Source organism: Pocillopora verrucosa, chromosome 5, assembly GCF_036669915.1.
Source record: "Pocillopora verrucosa isolate sample1 chromosome 5, ASM3666991v2, whole genome shotgun sequence".
Classification (NCBI taxonomy): domain Eukaryota; kingdom Metazoa; phylum Cnidaria; class Anthozoa; order Scleractinia; family Pocilloporidae; genus Pocillopora; species Pocillopora verrucosa.
The window spans coordinates 28,306,573-28,327,913 of record NC_089316.1 but is presented as its reverse complement, the minus strand read 5'-3'; the positions used below and the strand labels follow the sequence as shown (position 1 = coordinate 28,327,913).

General features: G+C 38.4%; 1 protein-coding gene across 1 annotated transcript; it reads right to left on the bottom strand.

Moving 5' to 3' along the window:
* Positions 1–1,702: 1,702 nt before the first annotated feature.
* On the bottom strand, positions 1,703–21,309 carry LOC136276907 (tetratricopeptide repeat protein 28-like). Its single transcript, XM_066167482.1, has 8 exons — positions 21,090–21,309; positions 15,322–15,475; positions 14,172–14,333; positions 13,832–13,909; positions 7,789–7,856; positions 6,452–6,596; positions 4,733–6,061; positions 1,703–3,772 (listed from the first exon to the last, which is right to left on the bottom strand). Exons 2-8 carry the CDS (start codon positions 15,416–15,418, stop codon positions 1,827–1,829), a joined length of 3,825 nt encoding a protein of 1,274 aa, XP_066023579.1. The 5' UTR covers positions 15,419–15,475; positions 21,090–21,309; the 3' UTR covers positions 1,703–1,826.
* Positions 21,310–21,341: the final 32 nt, after the last annotated feature.

Genomic DNA, 21,341 nt, shown 5'->3' with positions numbered 1-21,341 from the left:
GCGGGGGCTTGAAACATGGAATGTTAGTACACTATTAGCTGCACACATTATCAACTTGGTGCGCGGGAACCAGAGTGGGTCAAAACAAGTATTGAAGTCCCCATAGGATCTGCTTTCTCTACATCTTACGTGCATCCTAAGAATATAAAGACAGACAATGTAAACCAACGCAGTTTTTGTATTTTATACACTATATTTCTCTTACACAAAGAAGTAAAAAAATAAGCACAATAGAAACTGCATTAAATTATTCAAGGCATTAAGTAAAATATGCGCTAAACGGAGACGCTAAAATGAACCCATTTACTCCCAAGACTGATCATAATTTAAATTCTCCTCACGGTATCAATACGCCGATAAACATGGAGTCAATAACAATTAGAGAAAATCCAAACTGGAGGATAATCTTTTACTAGAAACATAATGTTACATCGAATTCTCGGAACAAGCGGCAGCAAAGAGAAACACATTCTTATCAGTTGGGAGAATTTTTCTTCAGAACTTGGGAGTTCATGAGTTAATTAATGTAAAGTAAGATAAATGAACAATTATCTTCAACTTAAAAAAAAATAGCATCAAAACACTTCACACGAAATACACTGACATTATACAAACCATGTTTAGTTGAAACTGTCCTAGCATGTCTTTAAAATCCTAGTTACATTATATTCAACCACGCATATTATCAGACATCCTCAAATCATGCTGAGGTAAATTCAAAGCGATGAAAAAATTTCAAGAGGTGATTTTCAACAATTAGAAGTTTTATCCTGAAGCCCTGAACGTTTTCACACCTATGGAAACTTTAATTATAGTGAACTCTGCGTCCCTCTTTCCTAGTTTAGATTACATGGACAATTTTTAGCCTCTCCGTCGTCGTTCTTTAAAACGAACGGAGAAGTGTTTGGTAAAACGGACAAAAATTGGCCAGACTCGTTTGATTGAAAACAGGGTTGTAGCCAGCTTTTTGACTAAATGTAAGCCTCTTCCCTCACAAATTTCAGTTTTTGTTTCAACATTTGCAAGAGTCATATCATCTTTTAGTAAAAGTCAAGCGGGCAGAAAACAATTGTAGGCCGGGCCTACGGGACTAGAGGCTGGCTACACCCCTAAAAGTAGGCGTAATGTCTCTAACATATGGTTAGTAAATTTAATAACATCATCTCTGATGTTTACTTCTTCAAATTAAGCTTAGAATGGCAATCTTGGCACTGACAGAACTAGATTGCATTAAAATGGATTGAGTCGAAAATGGTAATCAATTTTTTTGTAAAGATGAAGGTAAATTGTAACAAAGTAACTTATGGTGTAGAAAACGGTCTAAGATCAATTCACATATTCAATTCACATACATATTCAATAAAAGTTTTGGAAATAAAAATTCGTCAACTTTTGCAAATGACGAATTGTTTCTTTGCTTATCAAAAGCTTAGAGCATAAAGGTAATTAAAATCCGGTGGAAAAGCCCCTGGTTGGGTAAAAGAAATAACCTTTAAATTATTTTCCATGCAACTGATTGTAATACAGGAACAGAGCTGAGTGACATGTTGGTGGAAATGGAAACCTCGTTCATAACAGAGGCCTTGTTGCATTTCGTTCTCTTCGCAAGCATTTAAATTTGTTAAAGTAACAAAAAATTCCATTGATCAAAATATAATGAAATAGACTGGTTTATTTCTTCACCATACTACAGTTGCACATCTCAAGTTCCAATTAACAAAAAAGTAAAAAGTAAAGAAAAATAGCCAAAAATTGTTTAAAATAGAGAAACATTTAAACCTTCCAAGTTCCTACTTCATTCTTTTGAGATGAAAAATAAAATTTTCTCATTTATTTGATTTTCTATTCAAATTTTCTCTTTCCTTTGCCATCAGGTCAAACGTGAGGTCATCTCCAATCAGAAAAAAGGGCGCCCAGTATTTGATGTCGTGGAACTCATCTGATTCTCTGAGGCTTTTCATGGCCAGGTTCAGTGACTTGCTTGTAGATTTACCTTCTGCAAGGTGTTGATAAAAGCATTTCATGAACTCGAGAGTAGCCTCGTCATCAATCGCCCACAGGGACACCACAACAGACCGAGCACCAGCCCCCATAAAAGCGCGCGCAATGCCAACCACACCTTCAGCCTTGATCTCGCCCCGACCACTGTGGCAGCAACTGAGCACAACAAGTTTAGCGCGAAGTTGAACATTCAACACATCTCGAATCGTTAAAATATAATCCTCTTTCTTGGTAGGCACAGTAGATATTCGGTCTGGGTCAGGTGTAAGAGCAATTTCGCCAGTTTCCATACATCCGTGTGCCGCAAAGTGAACTAAGGAAACGGAACTGAGTCTTTTCAACACCTCACGTTTCGTGGCTTTTCTGCCAGTGATTGGCGTAATATTCAGAATTTCTCCGATCATTTCTACTTCTTCTTTAGCAGACGGAAGCTGCTCGAGGACTTTCTCTCCCTTGCTGTTAGTAACCTCGGATACCCAAGGATCTCCTACAAGTAACGCATCACTGCTTTTGTGATAATCATCTGGGCAATCGGCAATGAGTCTAAGACTTGCTAACGATGGAGCGACTCGGATTGTGAACGATTCACACAGGTATTTAGAATTACCATCCTTCAATGCAGCGTAAGGAGCGATCCACAGGGGTCCATCAGGAATAATGAGTAGCTCATCCCCTTGAATCAAGTCAGCCACCGGCTTCATAACGATATCATACAAACTGCTCAAGCATCCGTCTTGTTGGAAGTGAAGTTGAGGGTTGGCTTCTTTGGTTTTCTCATCCACTTTTGAACGGCCCTCCCTCAAAGCATCTAAAGATCGATTCTCGCATCTCACATTAGAACGAACACCAAGTTGTGTATAGACACCGAGCATGAACGACTCAAAGGACTGGCTAGATCCACTATTCTCTGAAACAAAACCTTTGAGTTTACTTTGTCTTAACTGAACTTGTTTTCCTTCGGACACAACCCAAAGCTCGACGTTAGCTTTGTCCACTGCCTGAAAGACAGTGTTTGATGGAACGTTTTTTAAAACTGCGCAGTCTTCATCTTCTCCCTTGTGGTGCCTTGATCCACCACAAAACCTGGATTCCATGAGGTCGGTTAGAGCTTGAGCTCGTCCTTTCTCAGCAACAAATAAGGCTTCATATACCTTACCTTGTTCTACGAGAACTCTCCACAAACCGGTATACGCCATTTGATGCTGATTTCGAAAATTAACTTTCCACTCATCTTTAGATTTTAGAAGTACTCTCAAGGAATTGAATAAGCTTATGCTAGCTTGGTAATGTTCAACGGCTTTTGGCAATCCACCTTGCAACTCAGAAACGCATCCTAATGAACAGTAGGCCATTGCCTCCAAGGATTTGTCTCCTACTTCTTTAGCTATTTTAAGATTTAGGTTATGGTACTCTATGGCTTTTTTTAAATCACCCAGACTAGAATAAACATTGCCAAGATAAGCATTGCCAAGATTGCCATAAGCACGACCCTCCCCATGCTTGTCTCCTACTTCTTTAGCTATTTTAAGATGTAGGTTGTGGTACTCTATGGCGTTTTTTAAATCACCCAGACTAGAATAAACATGGCCAAGATTGCCATAAGCACGACCCTCCCCATGCTTGTCTCCTACTTCTTTAGCTATTTTAAGGTCTAGGTTGTGGTACTCTATGGCGTTTTTTAAATCACCCAGACTAGAATAAGCATTGCTAAGATTGCCATAAGCACCACCCTCCCCATGCTTGTCTCCTACTTCTTTAGCTATTTTAAGATGTAGGTTGTGGTACTCTATGGCTTTTTTGATATCACCCAGACGGCGATAAGCATTGCCAAGATTGCCATAACCACCACCCTCCCCATGCTTGTCTCCTACTTCTTTAGCTATTTTAAGATGTAGGTTGAGGTACTCTATGGCTTTTTTGAAATCACCCAGACGGTGATAAGCATTGCCAAGATTGCCATAAGCACGACCCTCCCCATGCTTGTCTCCTACTTCTTTAGCTATTTTAAGATGTAGGTTGTGGTACTCTATGGCTTTTTTGAAATCACCCAGACTAGAATAAGCATTGCCAAGATTGCCATAACCACCACCCTCCCCATGCTTGTCTCCTACTTCTTTAGCTATTTTAAGATGTAGGTTGTGGTACTCTGTGGCTTTTTTGAAATCACCCAGACGGTGATAAGCATTGCCAAGATTGCCATAAGCACCACCCTCCCCATGCTTGTCTCCTACTTCTTTAGCTATTTTAAGATGTAGGTTGTGGTACTCTATGGCTTTTTTGAAATCACCCAGACTAGAATAAGCATTGCCAAGATTGCCATAAGCACGACCCTCCCCATGCTTGTCTCCTACTTCTTTAGCTATTTTAAGATCTAGGTTGTGGTACTCTATGGCTTTTTTGAAATCACCCAGACGGCGATAAGCATTGCCAAGATTGCCATACGCACCACCCTCCCCATGCTTGTCTCCTACTTCTTTAGCTATTTTAAGGTCTAGGTTGTGGTACTCTATGGCTTTTTTGAAATCACCCAGACTAGAATAAGCATTGCCAAGATTGCCATAAGCACCACCCTCCCCATGCTTGTCTCCTACTTCTTCAGCTATTTTAAGATCTAGGTTGTGGTACTCTATGGCTTTTTTGAAATCACCCAGACTAGAATAAGCATTGCCAAGATTTCCATAAGCACGACCCTCCCCATGCTTGTCTCCTACTTCTTTAGCTATTTTAAGATGTAGGTTGTGGTACTCTATGGCTTTTTTGAAATCACTCAGACTGTCATAAGCATTGCCAAGATTGCCATAAGCACGACCCTCCCCATGCTTGTCTCCTACTTCTTTAGCTATTTTAAGATCTAGGTTGTGGTACTCTATGGCTTTTTTGAAATCACCCAGACTAGAATAAGCATTGCCAAGATTGCCATAAGCACCACCCTCCCCATGCTTGTCTCCTACTTCTTTAGCTATTTTAAGATGTAGGTTGTGGTACTCTATGGCTTTTTTGAAATCACCCAGACGGTGATAAGCATTGCCAAGATTGCCATAAGCACCACCCTCCCCATGCTTGTCTCCTACTTCTTTAGCTATTTTAAGATCTAGGTTGTGGAACTCTAGGGCTTTTTTTAAATCACCCAGACTAGAATAAGCATTGCCAAGATTGCCATAAGCACCACCCTCCCCATGCTTGTCTCCTACTTCTTTAGCTATTTTAAGATGTAGGTTGTGGTACTCTATGGCTTTTTTGAAATCACCCAGACTGTCATAAGCATTGCCAAGATTGCCATAAGCACGACCCTCCCCATGCTTGTCTCCTACTTCTTGAGCTATTTTAAGATGTAGGTTGTGGTACTCTATGGCTTTTTTGAAATCACCCAGACTAGAATAAGCATTGCCAAGATTGCCATAAGCACGACCCTCCCCATGCTTGTCTCCTACTTCTTTAGCTATTTTAAGATCTAGGTTGTGGTACTCTATGGCTTTTTTGAAATCACCCAGACTGTCATAAGCATTGCCAAGATTGCCATAAGCACGACCCTCCCCATGCTTGTCTCCTACTTCTTGAGCTATTTTAAGATGTAGGTTGTGGTACTCTATGGCTTTTTTGAAATCACCCAGACTAGAATAAGCATTGCCAAGATTGCCATAAGCACCACCCTCCCCATGCTTGTCTCCTACTTCTTTAGCTATTTTAAGATCTAGGTTGTGGTACTCTCTGGCTTTTTTGAAATCACCCAGACGGTGATAAGCATTGCCAAGATTGCCATAAGCACCACCCTCCCCATGCTTGTCTCCTACTTCTTTAGCTATTTTAAGATGTAGGTTGTGGTACTCTATGGCTTTTTTGAAATCACCCAGACGGTGATAAGCATTGCCAAGATTGCCATAAGCACCACCCTCCCCATGCTTGTCTCCTACTTCTTTAGCTATTTTAAGATCTAGGTTGTGGTACTCTAGGGCTTTTTTTAAATCACCCAGACTAGAATAAGCATTGCCAAGATTTCCATAAGCACCACCCTCCCCATGCTTGTCTCCTACTTCTTTAGCTATTTTAAGATCTAGGTTGTGGTACTCTATGGCTTTTTTGAAATCACCCAGACTGTCATAAGCATTGCCAAGATTGCCATAAGCACGACCCTCCCCATGCTTGTCTCCTACTTCTTGAGCTATTTTAAGATGTAGGTTGTGGTACTCTATGGCTTTTTTGAAATCACCCAGACTAGAATAAGCATTGCCAAGATTGCCATAAGCACCACCCTCCCCATGCTTATCTCCTACTTCTTTAGCTATTTTAAGATGTAGGTTGTGGTACTCTCTGGCTTTTTTGAAATCACCCAGACGGTGATAAGCATTGCCAAGATTACTATAAGTGTTACCCTCCCCATGCTTGTTTCCTACTTCTTTAGCTTTTTTAAGATATAGGTTTAGGTACTCTATGGCTTCTTCTCCCCAATTATAGAAGTCCATGACTTTCTTGATATCACCTGAACTTGCGCTAACGTGGTCATGACTAATGGGATCTTTTTCCTCCATGGACTTATCTCCCACTTCTCTGACAGACTGAAGTCTTAATGACAACAAGATCCTATTGTTTTTGTCAATCTTTTTTTATGTTAAGGGTTAAATGTGGAAAAACAAAAAAGATTATGTTTCTGATCCTATTGATATGTAATAGTCCATTTTAACATTTGTGTGCTTGGTTCCCAAGCCTCTGAACAAGAGGGATGATAAAAGGCTAACCTTGTTATGATAAAAACATTGCTGCTTTTTAAATGCAAACTACTTTGTTATTATTGTTTCTAGATACTGGTCTCTATCACAACGAGGTCACCTTCAGCCTCACTCCAAATCAAAGGCTTGGCAACTAAGTACACGACTATAAAATGGCCCATTAGGAGGGCTTTGCATGAAAGGTAGATGATTTATCAACATTCAGTCTTAAAGTCAGTTATGAAGTAAATCTACATTTCAAAAAATGTTTTTTCTGTCTACAGCCTCAAAATTTAACGCGAAATATCTAGATTTAATCCTTATTTTTTAAAAACTGAGCAGCACTTGCTCAATTTTTAAATTAATATAGCTTTAACATCGGACAAATGTTTTACAGCAGTGGAAGAAATGAGTCTACAACACAAACACATGTCTTTAAAATTTTTATTTGTCCATAGGAAAGCAGGACGAAAGTTTCCGAGTCTCTAAGTAGTGGAAAAAGGTCGAAGGCAAGAAAATCTGCATAAAATATGTAAACATTACCGAGCTTTTTGTTCTGGCCTGTTTTTTAGAGAGATCATCTACCCAAGTACTATGTATAAACTGGATGAATATTAGTCTTCTAACCCTTTAACTCCCGTGAGTGACCAAAAGAGAATTTCTCCTTACAACAGCAATACAATATCAATCAGATAAGTGTTGAGAGTAAGAAAAAAATACATCAATTTGAAAATAGTTAGTTGATGCAATACTGAATTCTCTGTACTAACATTACAAGAATTGTATGGTTGACAGTAAGGATAATTACAAATTTGGTCTGGGAAATTAAAGGGTTATTTAAACTAATGTACCAGTTATTGGCATGGATAGTAGAACTAAGTCAAATTGACTAAAAGGAGTAATTTCATTAATAAGTCCTGAGGTAATAACTTCTCCTATGTTTTTAATCACACACACTTAAAGTATATGAACTGATAAGTTCCCATCATAATTAATACTTTGTATTTTCTCCCTTAAAACATCAAATCATGGAAACTTTTTTTTATACCCACGGTTAAAAATGAAAGATTCCTTCAAAGGATACAGCTAGTCCCTTATCACACCAAGTGATTGCTCCTTCAAATCTCTTCAATTCAACACAAGCAGTGGCTCCTGTAGGCAACAACACAAAGAAGCATACTATTACTGTAGCTCAATTCTGAGAAAAGAACCTGAAACCATTGAAATCATTACAGACCAGAAGAAAAAAACAAAACAAAACAAAACAAAACAAAAAAACTAAACGGAAAAGAATAAACAGGCCCTATTAGGTTTCAGTTAGATTTATTTAGCTTTACAGACAACTGAAACTTCTAAGAACACTTAAATTGGGATCAACAACTCCCACAAAAATACTAAGAGTTAGGTAAGTCCTGATCCTTCTTTCTAAAACAGCTAGATAGTGACTTAAGAGCGTGTCCACGAGAGCACCGGCCAGTCGTGCTACATGCCATCTCACCGATTTCAATGAAACTTTGTCAGTTTAAAGGCTCTACTCCAAAACTAAAAAAAACAGACTGGTTTCTGTTTTGGTTTTTTCCGTGGGAGATAGACCACCCCCCGGTTTTTCTTGGTTTTCACCAGTGAAATCGCTTCAAATAGGTAAAATGTATGAAGCTCTCACTGCGATGGTATTAAACCAATTACTTTGAGGATTTGCACACATATTTTTACATCCTTAGTTAATGGCCGCCGCGAATATCAGTCAGTTCGATTGACGGCTTGTAAATCAACAGAGGCAAATATACGACTGTGTTTTTAGACTTTTCGATTCATCTAAATATTTTACAACTTTGAGGTCAAATATCTCCCGTTGCCAGAAAGCTGCAACACTAATCTTAATTACACTTTATAACCTATCATTTCATCTCTGAAAAATCCTCAAAAAAATCTTTGGGCACTACCGTATTTTTGTCTTGGATACCTTTTAAAATCTGCGACTGTGACAGGTTTCTCTCAACTACACCTGTCACGCACTTCTTGCTCTAGGCGGTCACTTGACCAAATAAACCTACGTTTTTTAGCTCTTTATACAAGATGATTGATCAAGGTGGAAAATGTGAAAAACTTTCGAGATTTTTTGTAGGAATGGAAAATTTCACGTTTGGAGAGATGCATGTTGACGAAAAATCAATGGGAAAATCGTTGCGTTTCTTTCTTCAGTCGTTTATTACTTTGAAGATTTGCTAAAATCAGGACATAGGGCTCTTGTACAGAACAAAACATTCATTAGCCTATACTTTGATCGTCTATTATCATTATCGCACAGTTTACAATAAGGAAACTGTAACAGTAGAGGAGATTTTAAAGTCACATGTCGCCTGCTTGTTGACGTACAAGTTCCCGAGTGTAACAACTTCGGCTTTTCCATACCGCGAATGACGGGGAACTCTACCCCCCTTATTTGATAGGAAATATCAATAGCCCCATAAATTCATTAACTACGCCATGTTTCCAGAAAATAAGACTGGAAAATGTTTTTTCCATTTTCCACCATCAAGAAATTCCACGTATAGAAATAGTATTTGTAGGGTTACTGCGTGATTTTTCATGAGAAGTAAAAATTGTTCATCTTTTCTTTTCAAGAAGACACTTCTAGAAAGTTCTTAATCCTTCTGTTATCTTATTTTCCTGTTTTTTGACTGCAAATATCATTTGCATTTGCTATTATTTTCGCTGATTGTCATGGCCTTTCCTGAGTGCACGTGCGAGCTAGTTCATATACAGGACTCTTTCGAGTTTCTCTGGGTGATGTCGGGCTTAGGTGTGTAGGTCTGCCTCGAAAGATATCTGCACGCGGCAACACGGGTTCCCATGTTTTCTCCTTTTTCTTCATTTGGATTTTCATTCTCTTGCTTGCATTATCACACATTTATGTTTTTTTATTCCCTCCTTTTCTAGCACTATTTGTTTCAGAGAGCCCCTGTCATTTGTGACTTTATTTCTCAAGAAAATGTGTTTTTATTTGCTATTTATTTCCATTAGAATATGAAACTAGGTCCTGATAAGTTTTTTTTTGTCTCGTGACTCCCAAAAACTGTGTTTGCGACAACATCAATTTAGAAATCAAAGGCAATTACGCCTGAAAAATTCGCTTGTAGCCTTCTACCCGCAGAAGGCAACTCCATATAATGAAACGTTCTAATACCTCTATAAACTAGAGACATTGCGTGATGTTGAGGGGTGAAATATTTACCCTAAATCTGTGACCCTCAAACGGATCACGTACTCGTACATGTAACGTCCGGAAAATGTCACGCATGTATAACACCTTAGGCGCACCTGGCGAATTCTATCCATTGGCTTCAATAGCAAAGAGACAACTTATTTACTATTTGTATATGAGAAAGCTTATTTACCCTACTTGAAAAAATCCTTGATGAAAATTATTTTACTGGAGGGCGATGTTGCTTACCTTGGCGCGTCTTGACTCTGGCCGACGAAAATTATCGAGGTGAACTCCATAAAATTCTAGTCAAATGTTTTAAAAACTTTGTCTCCCCTTGATATGCACGCAGAAAAAAAAAGGCAAATTCCGAACGGTATTTCAAAACATTTTATTCATTAGTCAATTTATGAACTGTTTTATGGCAGCCCGAGGAAAAAGCCGGCGTATCGGTCAAATGAATTCCAATTTTTTCAACAAGGAGTAGGTAAGTTCATTTATCCTAGTAAATTTAAGTGGGGGTCATTTTTTTGTGACAACCGATCAAAGATAGACATCTCTGAAACGTTCCTGAAACTCTTTTTAAAGAGAGTTTAAACTTCCGGTAATATTTTCCTCATTCTCGCAACAGCGCAACAGACATTTTAATCCTATGTAGTGTAGGTGTATAAGTTGTATTACGTCTTCATAGTGGTGCCATATAAGAAATCGAGTGTCTAAAAAGCCCTCAATTCAATCTAACACTCGAATTGATAAAGTCAAGATGGTGCAGTTGTCTTGTTCATTTGCATCTAACTGTAGAACCAAATGTTATTTTTCTCGCGCTGGACAGGGACGGCAACAGCTCATACCTCTAAATTCGTGGGTATACAGCTTAAAAAAAAACATTTGAGAGACGTCGGTGTATCCCAAACATGCGTTTCGTCCGAGATGGAGCTTATTCCAGCGCGTATTGGCTTATTTGGAGATTACGAAGGCCGCGATTTCACGATGTATCTCAAATATCGTGCACAACTTGGTGTGAGATTCAGACCTTCGGGTTCGTAAATGCCAGTATCCTCCTCAAAAAAATCGGAGACATAAAGTGGGAGAGAGATGAATCTGCAGATGGCAGAAGAAATCAAAGCTGGTGGCGAGTCTTCCTGGTGGCGGCAAGGTGAGTGTACACCTAAATAGAACGCGTACTGTAACTGCTATCTCAGAGTCGGCAATGAATAAGGAAGAAGGGCAAGAAGAGCGCTTATCTGAACATCAGTTTTCCTAGCTGGTGATTTGTGACTGAGATGAACTTTATATCATATGATTGCTAGGGATACGCAGGTACTGTAGAGGAGCTCACATAGATAGAGGTGGGCGATCCTCCCTCTGACTTAAGAACTGGCACGGTTTGAAGCACCTCAGGGTCTCACTAGGCTCATCACATTAGCAAACTAATCGTAGAAGCGGGTGGTTATCAGCAACGTGCACAGATTTCTGAACGCGGGTCATCGCGAGAACTATACCCAATCAGTCATAGACGGAACAAGAAAGCGAGATATTCTTGCTAAAAGAAGGATATATCAAGACGTTTCAGTCATTGGCTGCCATCCAAATGTACCCTGACAAAGACAAACACAGTGAAGCCGACAAAAAATTCCGCCTAGGATAAGATGAAGAGGAAATGGACTAAGACCGGCTTGCCATTCTATAGGGGATGGCTACGTTCAAGGTCGGACCTCAGGTAAAAATTCTGACGAACAATCCTTAACTAGCCAAGTGGACTTTGGATGGGCTCTTTGGAAAACACAAAAACAGCCACCTTTTCTCAGAAAGCAGAGAATTATCTCCTAGACGTGTGCTGGAGAAGGGAGGAAACTAGTAAGGCAACCGCCTCTAATGTGATTTCCCAAATATCGAGAGAGTTTAAGAGACGACACCAGCCAGAAATGTTGTCTAAGACTGACCGGTTGATACAGCAGCAAATCGCTCGATACTTCAGTCGGGTATCTGCCGTAACAAAAATTGGTTTATTGATGAGGTCCCCCTCTGTAAATATGAATGAGGACGGAGAGGCCGATGCCAATGATCTAGCTTTAGAATTCGAAACTGACCGAACAAGGCAGAAGATAATGAGGGACCTTGCAAAATTTAGACGAAGACTGCAGGAGAGGGTACAGCTGCTATTAAGCTAAAAAAAAAAATTTCATCTCACTTTTCTTTCATGTTTATTGTCTTTGCTCACGAAAACAACTGGCTATGTCTTAGGATTTCATCAAGGGAGATTTGCAGGAAGCCTACTCGTCAGATTACTGCTGGCTCATTCTTATTTTAAAATTTTACAAGTCAAACCCGGCAACATTCGATCTAGAGAGATGTGGATTTATATGTAGTAATAGAATACTTGAAAAAAATATGCTGATATTTTACAAACGAAGCAGGCAAATAATCATAGAGAGCTGCAGATTATTCTGAAATTGTTATCTAGCAGACAGCATGAACAACGCGCTTGAATAATTCCTACGGAGAGTCTTCGGGTCACACAACAGATGTTAGCTTAGTGGAGTTCTGCATGGAAATGTTCGATGGCGGTAAGCGACAACGAAAACACTATTGAATTTTATTTTCGGAATAGAAGCACAGTTTTTAGTCCGTTAGAACTATTGATATTTGCTCTCGAGCGAGAGCGCAGAATTTCTCGTCTGTAAAAGCCGAAGTTGTAGTACACTGGAACATGTAGTAATATCAACCAACACGCAGCATGTGACTTTAAAATCTCCTAAAATGAACAATGATGATGATAAACAATCACATTATAGACTAATGAATGTTTTGTGCCGTACAAAAGCCGTATCTGCTGATTTTAGCAAATCTTCAAAGTAATAAACGACTGAAGAAAGAAACGCTACGATTTTCCCATTGATTTTTCGTCTACATGCATCTCTCTAAACGTGAAATTTTCCATTCCTACAAAATTCTCGAAAGTTTTTCACAATTTTTTACCTTTCTTGATCAATCATCTTGTATAAAGAGCTAAAAAATGTAGGTTTATTTTGTCAAGTGACCGCCTAGAGCAAGAAGTGCGTGACAGGTGTAGTTAAGAGAAACTTGTCAAAGTCGCAGATTTTAAAAGGTATCCAAGACAAAAATACGGTAGTGCCCAAAGATTTTTTTGATGATTTTCAGAGATGAAATGATGGGTTATAAAGGGTAGTTAAGATTAGTGTTACAGCTTTCTGGCAACGGGAGATATTTGACCTCAAAGTTGTAAAATATTTAGATGAATCGAAAAGTCTAAAAACACAGTCGTATATTTGCCTCTGTTGATTGACAAGCCGTCGATCAAACTGACTGATGCTCGCAGCAGGCATTAACTAAGGATGTAAAAATATGTGTGCAAATCCTCAAAGTAATTGGTTAAATACCATCGCAATGAGAGCTTCATACATTTTACCTATTTGAAGCGATTTTCTTGGTGAAAACTAAGAAAAAACCGAGGGGGTGGTCTATTCCCCCCAGAAAAAAACCAAAACAGAAACCAGTTTGTCTTTTTGAGTTTTGGGGTAGACCCTTTAAACTGGCAAAGTTTCATTGAAATCGGTGAGATGGCATGTAGCACGACTGTCCGGTGCTCTCGTGGACACGCTCTTAACATATCTGACACCTGTGACTCATTGAACTTAAGGAATTAAAATATTCATGCTGAAATTTTGCTTTGCATTCCGCATTGAGTTCTTCATCCCGTTCCAAATAATATTCTCATCATGATTAATGGAAGTAATGGCGTAGCAGTCAAGAGCTGGATTCAAATGTACATCAGGGTGGTCTTGACCTCTTAATTAAAGTCAATTGAGACAAGATTGAACTCCATTTAACCTTATTTAACCTTAGAGTGTTGAGTTCTTTTTTTTATTACTATTATTATAGTACAGCTAACACATCTAACCTCTCACAATTGCCTTAAGGAAAGTTGGATTTAACTCAATGGCTGCTTCTGCATCCCTTAGTGAATCCTGGTGATTTTCTGTTATTGAAATAAATATATCTGATTAACCATACATGTTGCAAACCAACTACCATTACTGTAATTTTGGGAAAAACCTTGTGATGCTCGTTGATATCTGGGGTAAGAGGTTACTTCTTTGTATATTTGAGAGGCCAAGATAAGATGTAAATTTTTCCGGGCATGCATTCAAAATCATCACCTTTTTCAGAAAACTACTACTGACAACTCAATAGCTTCAAAATAGAAAAAAAAATGCATATTAAAGCTCTCATCATCTTACCAAGTTTAGAATGTGCAATTGCCCTGTTGTTGTGCAGTTTGGCCTTCAGTTCTTTGTCATTGCAGTTCATTTTAATTCCTTTGGTGTAAAAATGAATAGCATTGATGAAATCTCCTTTCATGAAGGCCTCATTACCCTCATTCCTATAAACATCAGCTGTGGCTGCAAAGAAAAAATAAAATAATTCGAAAAAAAATTAAAAATGGGTGTCAAAGTCTGTGGTCGTAGTTAATAATTATTCGTGTATAGTCAGAGCTGCCAAGATCTGGAGATTTAAAATCTGCAGATTTTCAATAGTTATGATGATGCTAACAATGTAGGTGACAACATGGGTAAGAATAATGATGAGAATTATAAGCATCACTCAATTCGAAGCAAACCCCTGGAGATTCCTAAAATTCCTATTCCCTGGGCAAAATTAATAAAATGTTCAAATGCCCCACACAATCTTATGTAAAAGGCGAAATAATTAGCAATTTCACTTTCAACTAATTGATCAAGTTTTAAAAACTAATTGACCAAGCTTTAAAACCTAGATCTTGAAGCCTTATTTCTTCTGAGCCATTTGTTAGTGAAAGTACACTATCTACCTTAAACACCTCCATATTCAATGATAATTAACACTTGTACTCTCCTGGAAATTAGATGTGACAGTTTTTATTCAAATTCCCTAACGCCAGTCAGGCAGGGTTAAAACCCCCTCTCCCCCCCCACCCTCTTTGGCTTGGATGAAGATCAAATGCCTGTGGGTTGCTCGAGGAGAAGGGAGGGAATGTTGAAGGTTTCAAAGAGATTATGTTTCATTAAAATAGAAAGATGATGGTAATGATGATGGTGATGATGATGATGGTACCTATGATGCAAACTTACACAATGGATGTTATATGATGATCAAATAAAGTCTTAACTTATTATAACTTTGTGTTATTGCTTTGAACTGTTAGAAAAGAAAATAGCAAAAGTTTCTGTGTCATAGATCTTCTCAATGAATAGCATATTGTAATCATCGAAGAGAGTCATGACTGGCCAGATATCCTTTAAAGTGGTCATACACTGTAAATGTCCTTTTCCACATCTGCTTGTATTCTTGAAACTGATCGAATAGAAATTGTTCTAACAATAACTGAAGCCGAAGTTGAACCTAGCTCACCTCGTAAAGTGTCCTCGTCAAAATCTGGTGCATTTTCTTTGTCAGGTAAGTCTTCATTTTCACATGGAACTTTAATTGAACTTCTTCCTGTAGCCATAGCAACTGTAAGAAGACTGATGCTTCTTAAAAAGTTGTTCTTTTAAGTCATCCTGGCCTGAAAAAAAGGTGATTGAAAATGGTTTAAACATCAGCTCAACATATTATCCAGTTGCAAAATAAATATTTTTTCCCTTCTGAGAATAGGAGGGATACATAGACACAAAATCAGAAGCCGATTAAGAGCTAATGTCAACATGCATCCGACAAACAGCGGCAAGTCGTCCAAATTCGTTTTCTATCCTACTATCATATTTTGTAGCCCAATATGTCCTAATAATTGTGGTGCAGTTTTTTTGAAAATATATTTTAGTTATTGAGAAATGATTTTTTTCGTTCGACCGCTCAAATATGCAAATTTTCACACTGAATATTACCCGAGTTGTGTGACCTCATGTAACGAATTTACTTGACCTCCGGTATTTCTATCGGCATAATCCTTTGTTTTATCATCTAAACTTAATCCCTTGACATTATTGAGGCTGGCAAAAAAATATTTATTTTATTTATTTTTTAAATACTTGTTTTTATAATCTAAATTATCTTGCATGTAAACACGGCATGAAATTAATTTCATTCGGAAATGAAACCCATTTTGGAAAAACGTAAAAGGTACCTTATTGATGGACTATTAGATTTTTGATGCGGAGGGGGGGGGTCTTTTGCCAATTGTACGATTTGTTTTCTTCCATTAAGCCCGTGCTCGATTTTTTCGGGGGTTATTGCCCAACACCCCAATACCCACCCTCCCCCCGCATCAAAAATCTAATGGTCCGTCCCTAAGATGCTATCAGGTCCTACAACTTTTCATGTGATGAAAGAATTTGGATATATATGTATTACTCGCGTTGTTGTTGTTGGTTTTTTTTACATTACCGAGCGAATTTCAAGTGATAATTTCAGGAAGTAAGAAGCAACAACAAAAGGATTCCTATCAAAGCGAGGTGCCATTTTCAGTCATACCTGGTCGGACACCTTGAAAACAAAGGATGACACGCAAGCAGTTTACTGCAAATTTGACATGAAAATAATTCTGATGCCTCTTTGAAAAGAAAAAAAGGTTTGAACAGTAGACATCGCAAGATCTTTGGCTATGTTACAAAAGAATACTTAATGCACTAGAAGTACACACATCGAGTTCTTGATGCACTTGAATAGTCTGTTTAACAAATGCAGACAAACAGTTATTTTAATCCCTACCAAATTATGCACAAAAAAGTACAGCCGTCCTGCCTCGAAGCAGGACACATTTTTTCCGCATAAAAATCTGACAGATCAGATAAAGTTTATCGCCTAAAGTTTTTATAAGTTAATAACCAGTTTACGTGAATTTTACGAGGTGAGACTGACAGCTCGTAGTTGGCAAATCACATCTTTTGTTTTTAGGTGCTGACAGGGTTGGTGGGGGAGGTGGGGGGGGAGGCGATTGGAAATAGGTGAGGATGCTTGTCGTACCTTGCAGGGGTCAAAATCAGTGATCTGGTACCTTTTACGGTGTCTCAAACTTTAGAGGACTGCCAGAGACTTAGCTGGTACCTTTTAGGGTGTTTTTCGCTCAATAAAATACCTGAAATAAGCACTAGGACGATTTTAATGATCTGACTTGAGCCTCTAGAGCACATCGATAAAGAAGTTCTTATTTTTGAGATTTTTCAATTTTTTTGTGTTTAAATTGGTACTTTATAGGGGTAGATATCAGTTGTTGCCACTCCCACAGGGACTCAGGTACCTTTTATAATTTTATAAGGGTCGTTTTCGAAATTCCCAGCGCGCATCCTCGCCCTCTTATATATAGGGGTTCCCCGGGGGGTGCTGATACGTGTAGCACACTTGAAATTTAGCAAGGACAAATTTTGATGTGATTTTCGGTGGAGAGAAAAAGTTTTGTCAGCGTCTTGTAGCTACTACGGAAGGGCCCTTTACCACTGTGTGCTTAATTACGCGTCCCACCAGATGGCAGGAAGCCTACAAAGTGCTCAGACATTAGTATAGAAAACTCCGCCTCTGTCTGGATTTTTGAAAATTTTTTTGAAACTCCGCCTCTGTCTGGATTTTTGAAATTTTAAGATTTACAAAAGACAGTCCTAATTGACTGAGATAAATTGGGCAAAATCATCATCTGTATGTTGCAAGTTCATATAATTTGTAACAGCAGCAATTGAAGTTATTTAAACTAGAGGCTGTAGGTAGTTAGGTAAAGTCTGTATTTAAGAGTGGCCCATCCAGGCCCTGAGCTTATAATCCTGGATTCCTCACATGAAGCGACTAGGTATTATTTCTTCTCCCTAGACATGATGACAGTCTACCCCATGGTTACCTCCCCCCCCCTCCCTCTTCCCTCCTGTCATTTCATCAGGTTCCCCTGACTAATTTCTGGTACCCATTTATACTCCTGGGTGGAGAGGTAGTAAAGTGTTCTGCACAAGAACACAACACATTGACTGGAACCCAGACCTCTTGACCCTGAGTCCAGTACAGGCCAGGTTACAAATGCAGACCTCTCGACCCTGACTCCACCTCACGAATCATAAGGCCACCATTTCTCCACAAGAAGAGAGAGTTTATGGTGAATCCCTTCTAATAAGAAACAACTTTTATAAAACCGAAGTAAGATTTTCTTATCTGATTTATAAATAGGGATTACTGGTCAAAACTTACAAAATATGTTAGTTTTTTATTCAATTTCCTCTAGTTGAACCGACATCCATATTTGTGCAGCTGGCAGTTAGTTCAACTGGACACTTATGACAGGAAAAACGATGAAATATATACACCAATGCTTGCTGATGTATGTTGATATGGATTTCAATTTGGTACAGGTGCTGATGTTTGTGGTTTACCAGTATATGTATATTCAACTAATTGTTTTTGCAATTATTTCATGTTTACATTGTTTTGTGCACAGAATTGATTTGTCTTTGATGCTAACTTTAATTATCCTGATAATCTAGACTGGTTGTTTTTCAAATATCATAAAATCCTTGCTAGCTGTCTTCACGTAGAAAAAAATTCAAGAAATGTAGAGGAAGAAGGAAATCAATTGTTCTGGAATTAAAAATAGCATGAGATGCATGTACAGTGTAGATCATTTTTTCCAAAGCCCGTACTAACTTCTTACTGACCATTCGAGCACGAGTCTCTACTAGGGAATATTGGCCCATGGTTGCGGCAGTATAGAAATGCCATAGAGCCAATATTTCCCAGTACAGCTCAAGAAAGCAAGGTAATGGTCATGCACTAATGTCACTTGCACTAAACTAGTGTATTGTGAATTTTCTGGCTTCCAAGTAAAAACATAGGCATGCGTAGCATTCAAGAGTTATTTTTTTCGACCGGGTGGGATGAGATGGGACACCTTGTGTACCTAGTGTTTTCATTTTTGTAACAGAAAAAGAGCATAACTTTATAAAAAACGAAAATATTGCATTACTTCACCTTAAGAGAAAGAGAGAAAAAACGTAATTTATCTGAACTCACACAGGTATCGTGTGGTCCATTTTCTCTACTGTCGAAATACTTCTGAGCAAAAATAAAATGGATCGGTACCACGCTTACTGTTTTCTCCTTCGCAGCAGTTGTTTGCTCTCGTCACACAACGCCATCTATTCCCCGACGGAGAGAGAGCGCGTAGCGTGATGAGACCAAATAATAGTTGTGAAAGAGACCGCGCTTACTGCCGTTCCTCTGCCAGAGAGAAAATTAAAATTATTCGTCTACAGTTAGATGCCTGAAAAATATAATTCCATGTAATTTTACCACGAAAAGCAAACTGAAACTCTTTTGTATCTCCAATAGACTCTAACCAAAGGTATATTGCGATCTCGACCAAACGAAGATACATTTCCCAAGAGAAAAAGATAACATTTGAGAGAGGGCTCCTTGATTGGTTGTTGCCTGTGTGGCCTTTGCCCACTGTGTGTGAAATACCTTATAAAATGCAGGTTGTTTACAAGGAATAAACACGCGATTGGATTAAGTCCAAGGTAGTTAAAAGCCGAGTTTATTCGTAGAAAAAGTTAAAACGTGGGATAATTGCTTGAAAAGTTCACTATCAGTAGCATTTTGTGTAAATTTTTTCCAGTGGGGTTGGATATTGCGGTTAGAATACGTGATTAAATGCAAATTGTTTACAAGGAAATGACACGTGATGGAGCGAAGTCTAATTTGGCAAAATTGGCAAGAACTTTGAAGATCCTTGAAGATCCTTGAAGATCCTGGCAAGAAAATGAAAGACCCTTGAAGATCTTAGCAAGAAAATGAAAGATCCTTGAAGATCTTAAGAAGATCTTTAAAGGTTCTCATAAAGATCTTGTAGGAACGTTAAAGATCCTTCAAAGATTTTCACCAGGGATGTCATAACAAGGCGAAAAATATAGAAAACGCTCGCCGCATCCGCACTTCTTTTTCGTTGTTTTGGTAGCCACTTTGGAAATTTAGCAAGGTATTTTATGGTAGGTAATTCAAATGTGATTTATTATAGTGTACACGGAAATACCCTCGTCATAAAATCAGCTGTCCATTGTTTGCAACTCTGCATAATTATCCTGATAATATGCGAAACTCTGTTCGACGATTTCCGCTTGCTGAAGCAATAATAATCTACACGATCTTTACTTCTTACCGATCGCGCCATGTTGTTTTTTCAACCCCAACACCTTCGGGCATGCTCCGTAGAACTTTGAGTACACCACAGTCAGGAGGTATGGCACTAACAAAATGACTCGGATTAATAGTAATGTTTTCTTTCTTTCATATTGGACTATTTCCTTCTGTCATTGCAAACTAAACTAATAGATACGCCAGCCAAAATGCCTTCAATGAAAAACTCGAACAAGTAGCACGTGGTGCACTCATGATTTTATGTGGAACAAAGAAATACAATCAGGCAATCTCATTTCAAATTTTCGTAAAATTTTCGACTCGAGTTATGACGAATAAGAACGAGGAGCATGTGATTCACTTGTTAATTTATGTAGGACAAAAACAAAACAAAGAAGACGATCATTTATTCCAAAATGTATGTGCGAACTGGATTTCAGCTTATTTTCATTTTCCAAAGGTATGCTGATAAATATTCAGTTACGCTGTGTTCTTAATATAACCTACATTTTTTCAAAAGAAGTCAAATAATGTGTTAAAGAATTCGTATTTTGATTTGTCGCCTTAATTTTTCTCTGCCTGAAAATACCTGCCAAGTTTTGTATCATTTAATAAGCAAGGAGCGTTTTACATCTTCCCCTCGAAACATGTGTTTATGACAACTGCTTCCTCTTTCAATTTCTATAATGCGAACAGGATGTAACACATAGACGGTAGTTTATAATCAAAATAAAAAGGAAAAAGGCTTCAAATTATCTCGTAACACTCAGTTTTCTTAGTTCTCACTAAATACTCTTCTAAAAAATATAGAGTAAGCAGGGACACAGCACTTTCGATCGATAAAATTTTCATAACTTCCTCTTGTCTGCGATCATATGGCCTAGTGTGTTGTTGCCGGTTCACTTTGCTGAAAGACCCACATGAAACCAAGACCCCACGCTTCATATCGGATTGTCTATATTTTACAATGTACAAAGTTTTTCTTTGTTAATACAAACTGGCAATGTTACTGATAGAACACTGCGAGTGGGTGAGACAAACCACTTGGTTTAATTAATTATTTCAGAGCTTACCTTAAAACGACGTTTCGTCAACGACGGAGCGTTGAATTCGTCCTTAAGAACCTGTTAAATTTGTAAAATTTTGCAAGACCGAAGATATTTTGATGAGGTCTTCAGAAGGTGAATTATAGCAAGAAAGGTGTCGAGAGGGTACTCTTTTCTTAGTGATCTCACGACGTAGGAGTATTTGATTCTTTTCCTCTTAAATTTAGCTCGCGATAACTTAGAAGCAACGCTTCGAACTGGGGATGGCGAGCGTTAAAA

What these genes read in the sequence shown, in the direction of transcription:
- LOC136276907 (XM_066167482.1), bottom strand. Translation starts at nt 15,418, where the DNA reads ATGGCTACAGGAAGAAGTTCAATTAAAGTTCCATGTGAAAATGAAGAC. An exon ending in CCTTAAGGCAATTGTGAGAG is followed by an intron (nt 7,857 to 13,831) that starts GTTAGATGTGTT and finishes TGTTGCCTACAG; the next exon opens with GAGCCACTGCTTGTGTTGAA. An exon ending in CATAGAGTACCACAACCTAC is followed by an intron (nt 3,773 to 4,732) that starts ATCTTAAAATAG and finishes ACCACAACCTAC; the next exon opens with ATCTTAAAATAGCTAAAGAA.